The 15,944-nt window shown below is 35.4% G+C and overlaps 1 protein-coding gene across 2 annotated transcripts in view; it reads left to right on the forward strand.

The window, feature by feature from the left end:
* SNX16 (sorting nexin 16) overlaps positions 1–15,944 on the forward strand; it is a 42,335-nt gene that overhangs the window by 12,039 nt on the left and 14,352 nt on the right. For both annotated transcript variants that reach the window (XM_082719443.1, XM_082719444.1), the window contains one exon: positions 2,643–2,791. In XM_082719443.1, the coding sequence (XP_082575569.1) occupies positions 2,643–2,791 (149 nt within the window). The remainder of the gene's footprint in view (positions 1–2,642; positions 2,792–15,944) is intronic.

The following is a 15,944-nucleotide window of genomic DNA, read 5'->3' on the forward strand; positions in this document are numbered from 1 at the left end:
AGAATAATAATAAAAATCCTCAATATATTAAAATAAATAAATTTTATTTTACAGAAATTTTATTTCAATTTTAAAAATCAGTATATTGGGGGCGCCTGGGTGGCTCAGTGGTTTGGGCTGCTGCCTTTGGCTCGGGTCATGATCTCAGGGTCCTGGGATCGAGCCCCGCATCGGGCTCCCTGCTCCGCAGGAAGCCTGCTTCCCTCTCTCTCTCTCTGCCTGCCTCTCTGCCTACTTGTGATCTCCGTCTTTCAAATAAATAAATAAATTAATTAAAAAAAAAAAATCAGTATATTGGGACACCTGGGTGGCTCAGTGGGTTAAGCCTCTGCCTTCGGCTCAGGTCATGATCTCAGGGTCCTGGGATGGAGTCCCGCATCGGGCTCTCTGCTTGGCAGGGAGCCTGCTTCCCCCCTTCTCTCTGTCTGCCTACATCTCTGCCTACTTGTGACCTCTCGCTGTCAAATGTAAATAAAAATCTTTAAAAAAAAAATTTTTTTTTAATATATTAAAAGCTCTTAAAATAAATTACAGAGTAAACCCAAAAGTAGAAAATACTACAAATGATGTGAACAAGGCAAACGAAAGAAGAAATATAAATGACCAGTAAATTTGGAAAACATTTGGTATCACAAGGACTCTAAGGAAAATTAAGAAATTATTTTTCACCCATCAAGTTAACAGACATTGAAGTGGTATTTTCCATTGTTGGAATCTTCCTAGGGTACACAGCTTCCTAAAGTTGTGCATAATTTTGACATAATAATCACATTTCTGGGATTTATCCGAAATAAGAAATCATGGATATAGACAATATTTAGCTCTAAGGACACTTTTCACTGTGTTTTATTCATTGTTATTTTCTTTGTATTTTAATTTGTTTTTAATAATTAGAACCAACCTAAACTGGGGAATTGATAGGGAATTGATTGAGTAAATTGCAGTAAGAATATAATAAAGAGCTGAGGTGGTCACAGAGCTAGAGGGAAGTCAACTGAGGCAGGTGAGTGGGGCAGTATTTTAGAAACCAGGAGCATTTCTCCAAAAGAAACAAGTAGTTTATGATGTTTCTCAGGGGCTAAGTAACTTTGGATTCTGTCCTTGAATCAGAAATCACTCCCTAATTTTGACAGGTGTTTATTAGAGGAAATTTGACTGATCCTGTTTTCTCCCATCTGCCACCTTCACCCTCAAAACTTCTAAAGTTAGTATATTTTTAACATTTTTGGTGGTAAGAAACCCCAACTATGTGATTTTGCAATTGCCTGGCTGCCCAAAAATTTATGCCATTTTGAAAAACCTCAATTTGAATGAAAGGTAAAATACAAAATGCTGAACTATTTTATCGTTTATTTAGGTATTATCAAGATGACTTTTTGTTGTATGCCAAGATACTTAAAGTATTATTTGTAATATATTTCCATCATTAAATATGAATTTATTTACTTTTCTTGAGTTCTTATTATTACACTGATGAATTAAAAACATGTAATTCTGTACTTCCATTGACTTTTGTTAATAATTAAATAAGATCAAAGTAATTTATGAAGTTACCAGATACTTAAGTTGAATTCTTGCTTATGAAATTGTTACAGTTTTTATTCATGAAGACTAATTTCTAACAGTTTCAATTTAGAGCTTATTTTTTTTTTTAAGACTTTATTTATTTATCTGACAGACAAGTAGGCAGAGGAAAGGAAGCAGGCTCCCTGCTGACCAGAGAGCCCAATGCAGGGCTGGATCCCAGAACCCTGGGGTCACAACCTGAGCGGAAGGCAGAGGCTTTAACACACTGAGCCACCCAGGTGCCCCTAGAGCTATTTTAATCCTTTATGACTTGCTATTTTTCTTTTCAGGGCTTAGTTATTAATTAATGTTTACTTCTCTTTTACCTCTGTAGACTTGTCTTAATATTACTGTAATATTTCTTATCTTTGGCAAGTTGGGATTTAGAAAACTCTTAAGCTTTTAAAGAAAGTTGTTAGTAGTAATTTAAGTTAGCAAATATCTCCTACATATTCCAAGTTGGGCACTTTAAAATTAATAAATATCTATGTCAGTGTTCTAGGTACCAGAAAGAACTCTACCTATCACCTGGTTTTAGTTCCAAGAATCAAAATATGTGTATAAAAGTCAGACCACAGTCTCAGAGAAATCTTTGTTGTATTCACATCTGACAGAGGACTTGTATCCAGAATATATAAAGAACTCTTGCAGCTTAATAATAAATAGATAAATCAATTTTTTTTAAGTGGAAGGGTGAGAAGAGTTGAATGGATAATTCACCAAAGATATGCAGATCCAAAAAAATCCCATAAGAAAATAGTTAACATCACTCATCAACAGAGAAATGCATTTTAAAGCCACAGTGAAATACTACTACATACCCATTAGATTGGCTAACATTGAAAGGATGGACAATGTCAATTGTTGGCAAGGGTATGGAACAACTTATAACGCCTATATATATACAACTAATAAATTCAACAAGTAAAACAATTGAGGTTATAAAAAGCTTAGCTGAATTTAATTATTTATTTTAAGCTTATTTTATGAACAAGTTCATGTAGTTAACAGGATAGATTTTATAGAATTGATATAATTGAGTTGAACATTGTATTTTCTTTTTTCTTCTTTTTCAGTTAAAAGAGATGTTTCCAGGCTTTCGATTAGCACTTCCACCAAAACGCTGGTTCAAAGATAATTATAATGCTGACTTTTTAGAAGATAGACAACTAGGATTACAAGCATTTCTTCAGAATTTAGTGGCTCACAAAGACATTGCTAACTGGTATGTAACAAACTGAAACAACTTGTTTTAACTAAAGAATAAATATAGAACCGTAGTTATTCAAGCACAAAAATATGGGGTAGGAATATAATTACTTGTCCTCTCTAATAAGGTACTACTTGGAATTTTCTTGTTTTTTACCCATAAGAATTTTATTTGGCATTTGATTTGTATTAACCTTTTTAAAAAATCAGCAAAGTTCAAAATCTTTCAATGTAAAAAATATTAGGAGCTCCTGGGTGGCTCAATTGGTTAAACGTCTGCCTTCGGCTCGGGTCATGATCTCCCAGTCCTGGGATCAAGACCCATGTTGGCTCCCTGCACAGTGAGGAGTCTGCTTGTCCCTCTCCCTCTACTCTTCCCTGTGCCCCTCTCCCCATGCATGCTTATGCTCTCTTGCTCTCTCTCTCAAATAAATAAATGTATACACTCTTTGAAAATTTTTTTAAGTTAAAAATTCAGTGTACCATATGCTCAACCATGCAACTATAAACTTGATTTTAGTATTTAGTATTTTTTTTAAGATTTTATTTGACAGACAGATCACAAGTAGGCAGAGAGGCAGGCAGAGAGAGAGGAGGAAGCAGGCTTCTTGCTGGGCAGAGCACGGTATCATGACCTGAGCCAAAGGCAGAGGCTTAACCCACTGAGCCACGCAGGCCCCGCACTATTTAGTATTTTAACAGTTATTTTAAAAAGGAGCCCACATATTAGATTTTTCGTTAATATAACATTATATAATTTTGAAGGTAGTGTTCTTACATTTCTCCAAAATAATGCAAAAAGATGAAGATTGTGAAGTTGGGTTAAGGTATACAGAGGGTAAATTGTGAAAATAAAAACCATTAAAGAGGGAGATAAAGGATCTGTATGGTTTTTTGCTTCTGAAAATATTTATAAGACAATTGCTTTATGATTTATTATCAGTTGGGTGTCTGATTTTGGAATTTACATTATCAGATAAATAGGAAGTATTTTGATATAAGTAGAGAGCATTTACAAAGCAGCAATAGCATATTGTTTAACTGCCTATATCTATAACTATCTTTTTCACATAAGCAGTTTTTCACATAAGATGAAAAACAAGGCAACCATCCTTTCTCACTTTTTCTCCCTTTTTTTCTCAGTCTTTCTTTTATGTATATCACCTTGTGTTATACATATGTCACACATGTGCCATGCATATACATCTTGTTTTCTAATGTGTGCTTCCCAAGCTTGATGGCTACTGCTTGAGATCTCTGCCAGTCCCCCTCATTTTCCTCTATGAAAGGATCTACAAGCTAAACCCCTTCTCTTAATTCCAGATTCATACATGCATTTGCCTCTTTGGCAGCTCCTTCAAATATCTTAAAGTGACATCTAACCCAGCTAAAAACTTACTCTCCAGACTTCCCCAGTGTTCAGCAGCATCATTTACCCATAACCTGGGAGTCATCCTAGACACAAACCTGTCTATCTTTATCCCTTCCTTTACATTTTAAATATCACTCAAATCTGTCTACTTTTCTCCATTCCTGCCATTACCACCCTAGTCTAAGCAGTAATCTCTTACCTAAATTAGTGCAGAAGGTTTCCCTCTAGTCTTCCTCATATACTCTTATTTCTATAGTCCATTGGAGCCACAGTGATCTTCTTTAATGCACTTGAAGTCATTTTTTCTGATCCCTGCCTATCTGCCTGTCTCTCCAACTTCATATTTTATTATTCCTCCCTGACCTTGTTCTCTGTACTTCTGCTGTGTTGGTCTTTTAATTCTCCAGAATCACCTTGCTCCTTCGCCCCTTAGGATATTCAAATATGTTGTTCCCTGGGAAGACAGTGTTACATACTACTACCCCACCCCACCCTGGTCTAGTGAATGCTTATATATCCTTCAGATTTCAGTTAAAAACTTCACTTCCTTAGGCTTTTCTGACCACCCCCTCACTTACCATCACCAGTACCACCACCAAAGATCAGTTCTTTCTAGAATCTGTACCAGTCCTTCTCAACTGGTTCTGAGAGACAAATCTTAGTGGCTTAAGTGAGATACCTATTGTATGTATGAAATAACTTCTCACCTGTACTCTAGGATGGTACTAGCTATGTGCCAGTCTTAAGGGAATTCTGAAAATAGTCCCTCAAGTCATTGTCCTTAGCATCTAATTCTCTCATGGAATCCCAGCTGAGAAAGGCTGGTTGGTACTTTAATCTCAACATTTCAGTTTGTAACTATTTCTCTGATTATTTGATTGTGTTTCTCCTACCAGGTTGTAAGGTACATATGTAGTTGTAGGTCATGTGGCTGTTTTGCTCTCCATTCATTGTGCAGCACTTAACACAGTGCTAACACAAAGTGTGTGCCCAATAAGAGTACCTCTTAAACAAATGGCTGGATATTTGCTATTGTATTATCTATAAGAAACAAGTTTGAAGCAAATATGACAAAATTTAGTGATTGTGTGTTCTACTTGCCGGGGACATGGGTACTCCCTACTTTCCAAAATTGTTACATCTCAAAAGAAATAAAAGGTTAGTGTTAATACAGACACATAAAGCAGAAATAAAAGCCAGCAAACTCTAAAATCATAGAACCGTTTGAAGAAAATATATATTAAACCATACAAAAAGAAGACTTTTAGAGCTAAAAAGTCAACATACATATCTTATCCCCTTCTCTTCTCTTTTATTCTATAAACCTTTATGTCTTAGTATTAAAAATATTATTTTTATTCTATAAATGACTACTCTGTGTAGTGAAATATGAAATGATATAAACCACATTAATAAACTGATTTTGTGATATCTTGATTTTTTAAATAGTGAAAGTGTATCTTAGTTTTGTCTTTTTTTTTTTAATTACGGGATCTCTGTCAAGGTAGACATACGAGTGACATTTGAGATCCTGTTGTTACTAAGACTGTACGCTTTTTTTTTTTTTTAAGATTTACATATTTGAGGCTGGGAGGGGCAAAGGGAGAGAATCTCCAAGCAGACTCCCTGCTAAGTGTGGAGCAGGACATGAGGCTTGACCTTACCACCCATGAGATCATGACCTGAGCCAAAATCAGGAACAGGATGCTCAACTGGCTGAGTCACCCAGGCACGCCCAAGACTGCATACTTTAGAACAGTGGTAATGGCCTTGTTCAACTTGTAAATAGGTGTTTCAGAGAAACAAAGATTTCTTGGCCAAATAAATTGGCCTAGAGTATTGAAAGTTCTAAGAAGTATTGCATTAAAGAATGTAGTGCTCCTCACGCTATTTGCCTACTTGTTTTTGTCATGTTGCATCATCTAACATTTAGGGATTACTGTTAGATAAATTGAACTCAAAATGAAGTATTTATGCCTTGTTTATTCTGAGATAACCACTATCCTTTTTGTGGGTTTTGTGTACCATTATTTATTTCACAGTTTCAAAAGCTTCTTAATAAGCTTTTGTTCAAAGCTTGAGTGCAGGGAGGGGAAGAGGAGTTATTTATCTTAAGCACTTAAGCACTTGCTCTTTGTCAACCCAAGAAGGAAATGAAAGAACCTGAGGGTGTACTCATTGGTCTTAAAATTCATTTGAAGAAATTAGGCTTCCATATGAACAAAATAAGGGAGTTTATGAATGGCCACTTGGTATGACACAGGTTATTAAAGTAGAAGGAACTCAGAGAAGGGGAAGATTGGTCCTTTTCAATCATGAAGCAATACTGTAGGAAGTAGAATTTGAGAACATTGAAGGCTAAATTAAAATTATGGGTAGGAAGATGAATATGAGCCAATAATCAATAATTAGGAGATATCTAGGAGGTCTAGGATTATCAAGCAGCCATTTATGAATTTCTTCTAAGGGAGAAAAGGAGAAAAGAGACAATCTCAACACATCTGTATGAAAATAGAAAACATTTAAGAATCAGTACTTAGGAGCTCCTGGGTGGTTCATTTGGTTTTAGCTCAGGTCATGGTCTCAGAATCGCGAAATCAAGCCCTCTGCCCCTCTGGGCTCCATGCTCAGCACAGAGTCTACTTGAGACTCTCTCTCACCCTGTCCCCCTGACTCTCACCTCCAGGTGCACACTCACTCTCTCAAATAAATAAATCTTAAGAAAAAGAATCACTACTTAAAACATCAATTAAAGTTACCTGTTGATATACCTATTAGCATCCTTTTAGAATTGTAATGGCAGCATGGAAAAACTACTTTCTTTACATGGTCAAGTAATAATTTGATACTAATTCTTTATAGATTTATAATTGCATGCCTTTCACTTTCCTTTTTTATATCCTTAACACTTCACAACACAGTTCTTAACATTCATGTTGGCTAAGAGCTTGCCATTACACAACCAGCAGCTCTTAATATTATAACCTCTCTGATTGGAACAAAGCAGAAGTAAAAGTAAGAACTGAAAGGATACTAAGGATTGTTGGTCTGAAAATTTTAAAATATTATTTTCAGATGCATTTAGAAAATAAAAAGTAAGAAAACAGAATAAAAACAATATTTTCAAGGTTTTATTAATTTTATCTGTTCCATTAATATTTATTTAGGTCTTAACTATATATAAGGTACCCTAGTACACAAAGGTGTGTTAGATACTGATCCTTTATTCAAGAAAATTGAATAGGAGGAATATTCACCCAAAAAAACTATCGTGAATAGAGTTAGATCTCTTTCAGAGGAGGAAGAGAGAGAGAGAGAGAGAACTTTTGACTGGAGAATTAGAGAAGGCTTCCTAGAGGATGATTTGAGCTGGATTTTAAAGAATTAATGATATTTGGACCAACAAAGAGAAGGTAAATACTCCCTCTTTTTACTCCCTCAGAGTATTGTATCAAAACGCAGAAGCAAGAAGGCACAGGTCCTATGCCAGCAAGCAGCATGTTAAGGTGAAGGATATCTAAAGATAGATGGAGGGGAAAAGTCTTACTCCGCACAATTTGGTTGTAGTTATTTACCATATATAGTTATTTATAAATTATTTATAAATTATAAATATAGTTATTTACTGGCTTATACTGTCTTCTGCAACTTCGAAATTGTTGCATCATTTAATCAGCACAGCAAATTTTACTATTCTCTATTTTCAGAAACACTACACTAATATCCTGATTTACTGAGTTTTTTTCTTCTTTTTAATTCTTTTAAAATAGAGAAGTTAAATTACGTATTTTTTTTTCAAATTACCATCCATCTATAAGAACTTCAGTGACCAAAAAATTCATGTTTTAAATTATATAGGTGTTAAAAAAAAATCAGGATGGATTTGCATCAATAGCAGTTCATAGTTTAAAAAAAAATATAGAAGAATTTACAGGAAGGAGCAATTGAAAAAACATGATAATATTTATGCTTTGAAAAGCAAAAGTCCAGGGCGCCTGGGTGGCTCAGTGGGTTAAGCCGCTGCCTTCGGCTCAGGTCATGATCTCAGGGTCCTGGGATCGAGTCCCGCATCGGGCTCTCTGCTCAGCGGGGAGCCTGCTTCTCTCTCTCTCTCTCTCTCTGCCTGCCTCTCCGACTACTTGTGATTTCTCTCTGTCAAATAAATAAATAAAATCTTTAAAAAAAAAAAAAAAAAGAAAAGAAAAAGTCCTTGGGAGATAAAATAGCCATCTTCACATATTTGAAAAATTGTGATGGGAAGAAAGATTAATCAGATGATACTTAGATTTAAAATAGTATTTCTCCAACCGTAGTGTGTCTTGTTAAAGTGAAGCCCTGAATCAGCAGGTCTGGAGTGAAGATTCTGCATTTCTTTTTTTTCTTTTTTTTTTTTTTTTAAGATTTTATTTATTTATTTGTCAAATAGAGAGAGGAGCGAGAGTGAGCACAAGCAGACAGAGTGGCAGGCAGAGGCAGAGGGAGAAGCAGGCTCCCCGCTGAGCAAGGAGCCCGATGTGGGACTTGATCCCAGGACGCTGAGATCATGACCTGAGCCGAAGGCAGCCACTCAACCAGCTGAGCCACCCAGGCGTCCCAGATTCTGCATTTCTAACAGGTTTCTAGATGATGCTGATAATGCTGATCCAAGGACCTCATTTTTAATAGCAAGACTAACATGTAAGACTAACATGTAAAACTAGAAATAGTAAGTGAGAAATTAGAGGAAGACCCTGTCAGTTCAGATAAGAAAGAATTACATATCATTTCAGGCTATCAAATATAAAAATATTCTGCTTTTTTTTTGAGAAAGTGAGTTTCTCTTTACCTTAAGCATTTAAAAAGGCTAAATAAGTGTCGGTGATACTGAAGGGGGGATTATTATCTGGGATATATTGGATTAGATGACTTCTTAGATCCCTTCTAGTTGTAAAATTCAGTAATTCTATAATCTGGAACAAGAATACTTAAACTATTTTTTTATTCATTTTCAACCTGAACTATGTTCTCACAGGAAGTTTTTTTAAATGTATTTAAGTTGTTTTTTATATAAAGATATTATTAAGAGAAATTATTCTTAGTATTTTTTATAATTATATATGCAAAGCTCATATAGTCCCAAGTCATGAGAACCAACACTTTGCTAAGGTTGGTCAAGTGATTTTCACCACTAATGTTAGTTTGGTAAACATTCAATTATGGATAGTTTTTTTAAATGCAGTAAAGCCAAATATTTTGTATTCAGATACATTTAAACTCTCATCTAATTAAATTGGGTGTCAGAGACCTTATGGAAAATTTAGTTTTTGGAGCTCAATAGTAAAATAATTTTAATCAGTTACTTACCTGGTTTTAATCAATGTCTTCAATTGGAAGATGAGGTATTTGAGCTAAGTAGCTTCTGAAAGTTCCCTTTCAACACTAGATTTCTCATTGTATTCTTTTCATTGTGCTTCCTCGTGAATCTTAAGGTTACACCATCGGAAGCAACCAGCTTTTGACTTTTTAACTCTTAAGACTTTTGGTCTTATTGCTGTCCACAGTTTACCTTCTTGGGAAAGTAGGAGTATCTATTAAAACCTAAAATTCATCTCAAATTTGAGAATTGTAGTAGAGTGTTTATCTGCAGCAGTGGATATAAATTTGTTCTGATGCTCTTAACAGTTGCATTAAATTTTTTTCTAATTGTATAACTCTTAGAAATAAGGTCCTTATTTGTGGAATACTTATTCTACGGTGTACTAATTGGTTTGAATATGATCTATACAGTCCAGAAACATCTACCTTTTGGTGAAGCAAATAATACTTGATATTGATAAACAGACAATACTAATAATACAGTGTAATAAGTGCTGTGAAAAGGATCTCTTCACAGTGCCATAGTAATCCATAGAAGAATATTGAACTTAGGGACACCTGAGTGGTTCAGTTGGTTATGAGACTGATTTTGGCTCAGGTCATGATCTCAGAGTCGTTAGATTGAGCCCCACATGAGGCATTGAGCTGGGTATGGACCAGAGATTCTCTGAGATTCTCTCTCTCTCCTTCTCTCCTTCTACCTTTCACCACCAGTTCACACACCAGTTCATGCACCTGCCCGCTGATGCACCTGCTCCCTCATGCACATGCGCATGCGCTTTCTCTCTCGGGGGGGGGGGGGGCAGGGGGGGCAGGGACCGAACCTAACATGGGTAGGAAAGGGGACCTAATCAGAAGAGACTCCATGAGGAGATAATAGCTGAGCCACAAAGAATAAGAACAAGTTAGCCAGATAGAGGTGGGAAGGATGGGCTGGGTTAATAGCAGCAAGCATGAGTAAAAGTATGGAGGCATGAAATAGTTATGAAGATGTACTATTTTAAGTGTCAGTTAGGGAAAAACAGTTAAAACTGTAATGTAGGCAGGTGTTTTATGCCAGCACACAGATCTTGGCTTTGTTCCCTCTTGCTAGAGGAAGCATAGATGAGTTTTAACCTGGGTTTGACATAAAATGTTTGTTTTTGAAGTACTTGGATTAGAAGGAATAAAACTGAACATAGGGGCAAAAGTGACTAGTAATTAGGCAAGAGATAAGCAGGATCTAAACTGTTTCCCCACTACCCCGATATTCCACCACAGGATTCTAAATGTGAGTGCTTCAGCCTCATACCCAGTCAGCCTACCTCCATTGTGACCCTCACTGTCACCAGCCTTGATCCCTGAGTCCTTATCTTCCAGGTTGTGTTTAATGTCAACTTTCTGTTACTTTCTTTTAGCTGGTAGAGTGTCCTGAAGAGAAATACTAACTGATAAAGCATTTCTATCTGAAATCCTTGAGGAATATTTTCATGCAGTAGGCTTTTTGTGCTTAATTTGATTTTGACAGAACTGGTATCTAGTATTTTTAGTTCTTTCATATATTTAGTTCTTGACTGACCTTTTAATGGATTGCATTAGTTTTAAGGGTTTTTTTTTTCTTTTAAAATACACATTTCAAGATTAAGAGCACATTTAGCTATTAAATTACTGGTTTAAAAAAATCAAATGTAAACAGATACATATTTATGAAAGAAAAAGAGTAAACTATAATAGTAAATTGAAGATGAAAGTGCACCAGATGAAATCATTTTCTAAGTTTGAAAATAGTAGAACTCTGACAGAAAACTTTTTTAGAGAATCAGAGGAAGAGAAAGTTATAGGGCAAATTTGCTCTGATAATAAAAAATGCTGAGGGATACCATCTGTGGTCTCCTTATCTTCAGGCAAGCTAAGTCAACAACTGATCTCAATTTTAAAATAGAATTTTCCCAAACACACTTAAAAACTATTCTAAGTTATAAAGGGCATAGAAAGATACAAAGTATTTCTTTACCTTTTAATTCCAGATTGTTGGATTTTTCTCTTAGATAGGTTTCTCTTTTTATCCTGTTTCTCTTAGCTTTATTATCATAGCCAAATGGAACCAAAAGTATTAAAGATTGAATATGGAGGAGAGATTGGGGGCTATATTGAACCTATTGGTGAACAAGGAGGAAAAGAGTGAGACTTTTTCTTAAAAACTGACTTCTAAGGAGGTGCCTGGGTGACTCAGTCAGTTTAGCAGCTGCCTTTAGCTCAGGGCGTGATCCCAGGGTCCTGGGGTCAAGCCCCACATTGGGCTCCCTACTCCGGGAAGCCTGCTTCTCCCTCTCATACTCCCCTCGCTTGTGTTCCCTCCCTCACTGTCTCTCTGTCAAATAAATAAATAAAATTTTTTAAAAAAATGACTTCTGGGAGTTAACAGGTTGGTGGGTATTAAGGAGGGCTCCTGTTGTGATGTGCACTGGGTGTTATATGTAACTAATGAATCATTGAACACCGCATCAAAAACAAATGATATACAGTGGCTAACTGAAAATAATAAAAAAAAAATTTTTTTAAGAAAAATTTCAATTCTCTGGGAGAAAAGTGATTTCTATTTAATTTATAGACCATTTAATAATAATAGAGTGGTATTTATATTTTATTTGAATTCACTTGATTTGTTTATAAATTATACATTGGTAATATGGAGGAAATCACTGAGCAGAACCATGGCACACAGAGGCAGTCAAATATTTATCAAATCTAAATAAAGTTCTCTAGTCAGTGGTTCTCAAGCATGGGTAAAGCTTTCCTTTTCTAGAAGGGGAAAAAAAGGTATCAGAATGTCTGTGAAAGAAATTGTTTTCTCAAATGCAACCGTCTCCCAGAGATTCTTTTGTGGCCCTCTCCTATGGGAATAGTATGAGCATACTGACTCTCTTCCTCTGCCACCTGAGTCCTGTTGAAACAGAAAATGTAGTGAATCCCTGAGAAAGTAATAAATCAGAGTTGTATAGCCAGTTTCAAATTTCATTCTTATGTTACAATTTAAAGAAGGTAGGGCATGGAATATGACCTTGAACTATATTGGAAAAAAATCCATTGGATTTTGTTTGAGTAGCATACTAGTGAGCTATGTAGATCATAAAGATTTTTCTTTTTTTACTGAAGTATAATATAAAATAAATAGGTCATGAGGCAGTAATATAGATCATAAAGATGTTTAGGGAAGGCGAATGAAATAGAAAAGCCCCTCCAAAAAAGATTCCTACAGCTGGGTACATTGTCAATATCACTATTGATCTTGGGTTAAATTTCTACTATAAGTCAAAGATATAAAAAGTGATACATATCTACTTAACTACTTTTTCTTTCCTAGCAGCAACATTTCAATAACTAGGGTAATTTGCAAACATAAAAATGTTACTAAAGAATGAGGAAGTCTGGGTATAAACCTACAAGAAAACAGTGTCTCACATTGGGTTATCATACTCTTGAAGTATTAAAAAGAAAAAAAGACCCTTCTGTGCACTTTCCATATCAATCTTAAAGGCTGTTCTCATGGTTTCATCCATACTTCTGACCTCTCAGTCCCAAAATCAGTTTATTTCCTCTGGCTCATTTTTTGCCTAATAGTTTGTTCTCTAACAATGGGTGGATAGAAATATATAGCTAAACCAAAAAAATGTGTGGTTGTCCTGTTCTTCTCTGTGCTCTTAGACCAACTGCAGTATTCTAGAGGCCTTGGTTAAAGGAGATAGACAAGTTGAATGTTTTCTGAGGGAAGTGACCAACAAGAGGAGAGGATCCAAATGAACCAAAATATAGCAGAAAAGAATTTAAAGGTAGAAAAAGGTACATATTCTGACTCAGAAGACATATTCAAGGTCTTGTTCTACCACTTGCACTTGTAATGTTGTACGGGTCATTTTAACTCTCTGAACTTTGGTATCATTTGTAAAATGGGAAATGTAATGCCTGTCTTCACCTCACATGATTATTGTGAAAATTAAATGAAATAGGATATATGAAAGCCCTTTGTGAAATGTACTTTAAAAATAATAGAAATGGTAACTATGTGGGGTGATAGATATGTTAATTAGCTTGATTGTAGTTCACATTTCAAAATGTATACTTGAATCAAGTTGTACACCTTAAATACACGTACAATTTTTAACTGTCAGTTTCACCTCAGTAAAACTGGGGGAACATGTTGGCTCCATGAGTGCAGACCCATGTAGGCTTTAAGTATGCAATAAATTTTGTTACAGGATGAAAGAAAAGAGAATATTAGTGTATTAGTATTGCTTTGGGCGGAATATAAGTTTAGAGGAAATACAACACTTAAAATGTGCTTTTAGGGTTATCATGTGAAAGAGGACTTAGATTTGCCCTGAACGGCTCAAAAGCAGAATTAAGATTCTTGAGTAGAAGCTGCATGACAAAAAATTTCAGCTCAGTAAAAGAAATAATTCTGTATAATTTTCAGTATTTTTCAAACATATGATGGTTTATTCTAAGAGGTGGAACACTCCCTATTCCTGGAGGTGTTTAGGAATAATTCTTGCTGAACACATGAAAAGGATAAAAAGCACACTATGGATCACATTTTTTAAAAATCAACTAGATCACATTTAAGATCCTTTCCATCTCTTATTTCATGACTATGAATACTCTGGTTTTTTCTGTTTCCTTGAATCTGTGTCCTTTATTACCGGTATTGTCAAGATTTTATTGTCCACAGATTCAATTCTCTTTGTTCTGTCTTTGCAGTCTTCTGGATTAATTTCTTAACACCGTTTCTCTATATTAATTCACATTATTTTTACTTTTGGAAAGGTTTCCCTGTATATTCCATTTGTCTCTTCATGACCATCCTGTCATCATAAACCCGTCTGACCCAATATAAAAACCCCAATGTTACCATTCCCTTTTCAGCATAGGTTGACATCTATACAGAACCTCAAGATAATCATATTTTTATCCTTTTATACCTAAAAGTTTTAAGTCTCCATACATGTTTTAACATGCAAACAGAGTTGCCTCTCAATCCAAAATTGCTTTTAGAAAAGTATTTTTGTAATAAGGAAGTTAAATTTTCTTCTATTTTAACCTATTTCTGATAATTGAGAAAGATGACAGTGCACTGTTATAGTTGCCACTTGAACAGCACAGGTTTGAACTGCCTAAGATCCTCCTATACATGCATTTTATACAGCATAGCATTATGAATGTATTTTCCTTATGATTTGCTAAAAAACATTAGCTTACTTTATTGTAAAAAATGAAGTATATAATAGAACATACAATATATGTATTAATTGACCAGTTTTGTTATGGAGAAGGCTTTCAGTCAACAGTAGGCTATTAGAAGCTAACTTTTTGGAGAGTTAAAAGTTATATGCAGATTTTCAGCTGCACAGGGGGTCAGCACCCCTAACTCCTGTGTGGTTAAAGGGTCAACTGTATTTCATTATTTCAAAATTTGTGGTAGTTCAGAAATGAGTTTTTCAGTATTTTTTTTCTCTTAAACTTTTTAGGGAAAATAAGTAAATTGTGTAATAAACATGATTGCAAAATACCTTTAACTTGTTTCAGAGAAAATACTTTTCTGTTACTTTATTTAGAAGCATCTCCTGACGGGACACCTGGGTGGCTCAGTTGGTTAAGCAGCTGCCTTTGGCTCAGGTCATGATCCCAGTGTCCTGGGATCGAGTCCCACATCCTGGCTCCTTGCTCAGCAGGGAGCCTGCTTCTCCCTCTGCCTCTGCCTGCCATTCTGTCTGCCTGTGCTCGCTCTCTCCCCCTCTATCTCTCTGATAAACAAATAAAATCTTTAAAAAAAAAAAAAAAAGAAGAAGCATCTCCTGACAATAAAACAAATGAAGTATAAATTAGAAATTGTATTTCTGCATAACAGGATAATGACATTTTTAGAATAGTTTAAATTAATAATTTTGGAAGTAATCCTGTTTCTACTCATCATTTAGGTTGGTCTCCTATACCATTATTCTGACTTATACTTTATGTCCTGCAGGTTTTGGGGGAGTTTTTTTATTTCTTTTTTAAAGATTTTATTTATTTATTTGACAGAGATCACAAGTAGGTAGAGAGACAGGCAGAGAGAGAGGAGGAAGCAGGCTCCCCACTGAGCAGAGCACCGGATTACGGGAAGGGGAGGGCCTCTATCCCAGGATCCTGAGATCATGACCTGAGTTGAAGGCAGAGGACCCACTGAGCCACCCAGGTGCCCCTGTCCTGCAGTTTTTATGTAGCATGGATTTACAATCTCTGTGTTCATAGGATCTTAGAAAATGGCTTAAAATCTTTGCGTCTTCTATAGATTTTATATTTGTGTTTGGTTGGTTGCGTGAAAACACATAACCAACTTGCTTAAAACACTGTATAGCTTCAAAGTAACTTTTGCTTTCTGTTTTTTGTAAACTTATTTGTACCCCACCTTATTTTTTTTCCTCTG

This window comes from Mustela nivalis (assembly GCF_964662115.1).
Source record: "Mustela nivalis genome assembly, chromosome: 2".
NCBI classification, from domain to species: Eukaryota; Metazoa; Chordata; class Mammalia; order Carnivora; family Mustelidae; genus Mustela; species Mustela nivalis.